This window comes from Musa acuminata, chromosome BXJ3-2, assembly GCF_036884655.1.
Source record: "Musa acuminata AAA Group cultivar baxijiao chromosome BXJ3-2, Cavendish_Baxijiao_AAA, whole genome shotgun sequence".
In the NCBI taxonomy this organism is placed as follows: domain Eukaryota; kingdom Viridiplantae; phylum Streptophyta; class Magnoliopsida; order Zingiberales; family Musaceae; genus Musa; species Musa acuminata.
Window position 1 is genome coordinate 740688 of NC_088350.1, and position 5882 is coordinate 746569.

The following is a 5882-nucleotide window of genomic DNA, read 5'->3' on the forward strand; positions in this document are numbered from 1 at the left end:
TAAAGTTCTGATTCTTATCCTAGTTTGAAAATAGATATTTCATCTTGAAAAAATCTATTATGTGTTGGGATAAATTCTTTACTCATAAGTTTCCAATATGATAATCCAAACAAATGGGTGCATCACTGATAAGTCATGCTGGACTAAATTCTTTATATTCCAAGGCATGATCGACCACAATGTCGTACGTGTTCAAGATATGCCTCTAGCAAAGCTATAAAAAATTCCTCTCCTAAGTTGAATTTGACGGGATATAACTCTAATCAGACATATCTTCATAATAAATCTCTACAAGGGGAAATACAGAAAACTTCACAACTGTTCTTTTAATTTGATCGTAACATGATAAAAATACATCGGCCAAAAGTTTTTATTCTGAAGCACTTCCTTTAGTAATGACATCATGACAATAACCTTCTGTGTCAATTCACCTATATGCGTACATCATCCTACCTTATTTTTTAGGTTGTGTATAATATACCTAATGCATATTATACATGTTTAACCCACACACATCACATATAGGCAATTTCGAGGAGCCGTGGTTTAACTACAGCCTTGAGAGGCACTGCCTTAGGAAGCACGGCGCCAAATTTCTCCTTCATGTCGAGCTCCTCGACGTCATCGGCAAGCTTCCAATGAAATGAGTGCAACAAAGACCCGAGCCCGTATTGAAGCATGATGAGTCCTGCATGCATTCCCACGCAAATCCTTCTCCCGGCGCCGAAAGGTATCAGCTCGAAGTCGTTCCCCAGTGGCTCAATCTTGGCGTTTCTACCGCTTAAGAACCTCTCCGGCTTGAACTCCAAGGGATGCTCCCACACGTCGGGGTCTCTCCCGATGGCCCATACGTTGACGATGAGCCGTGTGTTTGGGGGGATGTGGTAGCCGTCCACCTCGCATGCCTCGAAGGTGTAGTGTGGGACGCTGAGCGGCGTGGAAGGGTGCAGTCGTAATGCCTCTTTGCAGATGGCTCGTAAGTAGGGAAGGTTTGGCATGTCAGACTCTTCAAGCCTACGGTTCTTCCCGATTACTTGGTCCAACTCATCTTGAGCTCGCTGCAGGATGGTTGGGTTCCTTAGCATTTCTGCGAGGGCCCATTCGATTATGATGGATGATGTATCGGTTCCGGCAATAAACATATCCTGCAAGGAGAAGAAGCTGGTGTTGGCGTGGTAGCAAACATGCATGATGAACTTATAAAACAGGAGAGCCTCCAATAAAGTACGCGTTAGGGTAATATCATTTCCCCTCCTGGGAGAATCTTATGTGACTCAAATAATGGTGCCATAATCGAGCAGACAACGTAGGAATTCCTGCGGAGCACATCTTCTTACGTTTTGTGGCTCTCTATCCATATGTATATCTAGTGCTGGTTTGGTTGCAGGATCCAACACCTGTTCTGACAGGATATTTACCATCACTCTTGGTCAAATGATAACGATGACTAGAGATATTTGCGTCCGTCGTTAATTGGCTGTCCGTAGCGAAGAAGAGGGGGGAAGGAGAGAGAGGGAAAGAGAGCTCACAGAGATAAATCCCTTCATGTTGACATCAGAAAGCGACACCCCATCAGCGTCAACCCTGTTGGCCATCACAAGATCCAGCACGTCCGGCCTCCCCTCGCGCTCGTGCGCCGTAGCTTCGTGCTCCGCCATGAGCGACGTGATCAGAGCGTCTAACTTCACATGCACCCGGCGAAGCTGCCGCTGCACTCCCTGCAGGTCCATCCACGCGATCGCCGGCACAAAGTCGCCGATGCTGAACTTCCCCGACCAAGCTAGCAGCTCTGTGATAGCGTCCTTGAACTGGTTTGATTCCTCTCCCTGCGACTCAAACACCCGCCGCGACAGCATTACCTGCCCGATGATGTTGGCGCTGGCGCACACCATTGCCTCCGACACCATCACTGGCCGCGAGTTCCGGCTGGACTCGAGCATGGCGCGGAGCATGCGACCGATTTCGTCGCAGCGAACCGGGGCCCACTCGGTCAGTGCCTTGCTGCCGAGAAAGTGGAGGTTAGCGAGCTTGCGGAGGAGCTTCCACCGAGGCCCGTAGTTGGCGAACACGAAGTCCTGGCCGTCGTAGGTGACGTCCTTCCCGCTGATGGGCGAGGGGCGGTTGGCGAACTGAAGGTCGAGCGCCTTGAGAAAGGAGCGGGAGGCGCCAGCGGAGGACGCAACTACGACCCCCGTAGTGCCCATCCTGAGGTACATGATGGGGCCATAGCGCAAGGCGAGGTTAGCGAGAGAGGCGTGGGGCATCGGACCGATCTGCGGCAACGCGCCGAGGATTGGAACGCCCGAAGGGCCAGGGGGGAGCCGGAGGCGACGGATGGACTGGAACCTCCGGCGGAGGAGGAGGTGGACGACGACTCCCAAGAGGATGCCGGCGATGAGAACGATGTCGAGAGCCATCGAGATGGTTGTGGTGCGCAGACGATGGTTCTAGAAGTGGGTTAGTGTATATATAGACAGAGAGCTAAGCACGGCAAAGAATAGCCTATGGAAGGGCCGATGTCATGTTTGGTGGTCTCAGCGACACCTGTCGTCGGAAACAGTAGTTTGATTGAAACCCACAACCCACAAATTGTAGCATGAGAAATTGATTCCAGCATACATTATTAGATTGCTAGAAAGCTACAGGACAAAAATTTCAGAAAAAGGTAATATTGAACTTTAATAATTTTAATCACCTTCAGATTATAATGTTTTACATCATACAAAAGACAGTGAAAACAAAGAAAATACTATACTCTTTTGGATTGGATTGATGTTCGATTAATTTTGATTTTTTACTGTTAAAGATGAATTATTTTGGTTCAAAAGTGAGTTAGAGAGAGAGAGACTGCTTAGTCCATCATTATGTGTTTTTTTTTTTTGGTTGACTTTGTGGACTATGCTGTTGCATTTAGTTTGGTCTTTTTTTTGCATGATGGCTTAAATAAAATGATATAAAGATTACAAATGACAAGCTATGGAAGATGGATTCAACCAAACTAAGACAGCAACACAAAATATACACAGTGCACAAAATGTACAGTGTTCTCATAGAGTTGGTCAAATTTATCTTACGCTTGATGTGTAATCAATTTCTACACGTGATAATGGAAGTTATAAGGAAGAGTCTCCGCTGTGGTCAGCATCATACTCAACAGTTACCAACAGCCCATTTCTTAACATTGGTGCTGACATTTCCAAATCCAAAAAATATATTACCAAGATTTTATGTTTTGTTTATAGAGAGAATATTCTAACTGATAAACTTCTCATAACTTTGTTCGTTTCACTTTATCAATTATGTCGATTCAAAGCTACAAAAAATGCATAGACAAAATCATAAGGATGACTTTTCCGCTTTCTAACTCAACAAAAGGTGACGGCACTGTTTTGTTTTTGAGTGATTTTTCTACTTAGAAGGATAACTTTTTCTTTAGATCCTTCATTGACCAAAGATTCAGCTAAATCAAGTTTCTTTTAGTTGTTTTTCATAAAAGTTTTAAGTTTTTCTATATCTCTCCTTGAATTAATTAATTCTTGTAAAAATTCCATGTTTTTTTTTTTATATTATGTCTAGTAAAACTTTTCCTATATCTCCCTATTTTTATTGATCTGATCATATTAAAATAGCTATCTATTAAATTGTATGATTCATCAATATCATTTTAAATTATTTTCAACACTGTATCCTTTATTGAGATTATATATATTTTAATGTTCACCAATAAATACAATACTTGGAGATAAATTAAGACTACAATTTAAAAAGCTCATGAGCTCGATCCCACTTAATTGACTTTAGTGCAGTCCATTGGAGAAATCAGTTTGTGTTATATAAATCTTGACATACAATTAATAACAGATAACTATAATTAATCAGAAATTTATTGAATATGATATTTATTATTGCTTATCAAATAATAATTATACAAATGATAGATACCTCATCAACTAATCCCCCACTAATAAGACTGCCAACTACCCATGCCACTCTGTATCAACCACATCATCACTTTGGAGGAAACATTATCCACATGAATTTTTCATAGGATTTGCAGTGTGACATCCAAAGAATTATATGTAAAGCAAGAAACTTGAAGATTCTGTTTTTTAGGGGCTATTAGCCTCTTGTCCTGTTGAATTTAGATGATCAATTTTACATGTTGGAACCTAAACTTTGTTTTGCATTACAAGTTGCCAAGTTGTGTTGGTCCGAGTAAAAGATTTCTCGTATCAAATTTAGATTTTTATTAAAATTATAAAAATATTATATAAAATGAGACTTGTTACGTATTGACTCAAATAGTTTAAGATCTATCACTTGTATAATAATAAACTAACCAACTTAAATGTCTTAACAAAAACTCAAATTTGGATAGTTGAACATGACAAAAAATAATAAATTGTTTCACTCATTTTTTTTATATGTTATACTTGACAAAAATGAATAATTCTAAAACTATAATGTATACCATATGTTGAATAATACCTAAAAGATTCATCTAGTGGTGATGATGGTGTGCTCGACACACATATTAAAGATTAAGGATATTAAATATTATTTAATAAAATTTTAAAATACATGTTAGCTATCTTAACTGCTAAAAGTTTTGACAGTTGGAAGCAAGGATTTAGGATCATGTCATGTCTTCACCACTTTTCTTTACCCCCAAAAAAAAAGAGATATGTTGAATAAAAAAATATATTTTACATATCTTCTCCTTGACTTGTTGACAAAAAGATAGTTATTAGTATTTTAAAGATATGAAAATTTATATTTTGTATTTTTTATCCTCTACTTGTTGACAAAAGAGGGTCGTTAGTATTTTAAAGATATAGTGAATAAAAGATTATATTTTAATTTTTTATTGTATATTTGTTGATTTTTAAATGATAAGTGATGAGGATGCGATTTGATTCGTAATGGTCAAAATTTACAGGATGAGAGTCCTATTAGTGTCTATATTTTCTGTTTCTATAGTTAACATGATCAGTTCCATTTTGATATCATGTTAACGAAACATTTAAGATCACTTATCTAGAAGAGAGATACAAAAAATAGAAGCAAAAATATCAAAACTTTACTCATCTAATTTTATGTAATTACACAAGACTTTTCACTATTGGAACACCACCTCACGACAAGTTAGAATAGCACTATTTCTTCTCAAGACTGCTGTGGAGAACAACTACTGTCAGTACAATAAGCGTTCGTTACCTATCCAATTTTCAAATAACAAAGTTGAATTTATCTACAAAATTGTCTTTCTTGTTTTTACTTGACATTGTCTGAGTAAATATATACATGAAGCAAACATATTGACTAATACATTACAAAAACGAGGTGCGTATGACTGCTGAGAGATACCCACGAAGAACTAGCATGGAGACAAGAAGGTGAAGAACCATGTCTAGTCAAATTATTTTTGAACTAATGGGAACATCAAACTGCATTCCCACAACAATTTTGACGTCAAACAAAACACATCAACAAAATTTTGATTAGGTGATCACTAATTTCAAAATTGGCATTTTAAATGGCTTACTGTGCAATCTTCATTTCCTTATAATCAATACGTAAAATTGGATTCGGTCAATAAGATAGCGTTGACAAGAATAAATAATATTCGAGATACGTGATCAAGTACAAAGCTTTCAAAGAAGTTCACACATTAAACTAGCTATGAATTGCCATCACCAAAGGACAACATGCATGTAGTTGGTAAGAGTTGACAAAAACTAAGACGATTGCTAGTTTCTCTTGAGCGATTCAACATGCTATTTTACTTGGGTAATTTTGCTTTTAACATTTCAAGTAAAGTGGTTCTCACAAGCATCTTTTACAAATCATGTGAATACAAATAAAGAGAGAGAGAGAGAGAG

General features: G+C 38.7%; 1 protein-coding gene across 1 annotated transcript; it reads right to left on the reverse strand.

Annotated features, from left to right (window-relative positions):
* Positions 1-322: 322 nt before the first annotated feature.
* LOC135631412 (flavonoid 3',5'-hydroxylase-like) lies at positions 323-2431 on the reverse strand. Its single transcript, XM_065139071.1, has 2 exons — positions 1530-2431; positions 323-1145 (listed from the first exon to the last, which is right to left on the reverse strand). The coding sequence occupies exons 1-2, from the start codon at positions 2415-2417 to the stop codon at positions 516-518; spliced, it is 1518 nt and encodes a 505-aa protein (XP_064995143.1). The 5' UTR covers positions 2418-2431; the 3' UTR covers positions 323-515.
* Positions 2432-5882: the final 3451 nt, after the last annotated feature.

Excerpts from the sequence above, each read along its gene's own strand:
- LOC135631412 (XM_065139071.1), bottom strand. The coding sequence starts at position 2,417 with ATGGCTCTCGACATCGTTCTCATCGCCGGCATCCTCTTGGGAGTCGTC. Across the intron at positions 1,146-1,529 it reads ACATGAAGGGATTTATCTCT|GATATGTTTATTGCCGGAAC; the intron begins GTGAGCTCTCTT and ends TTCTCCTTGCAG.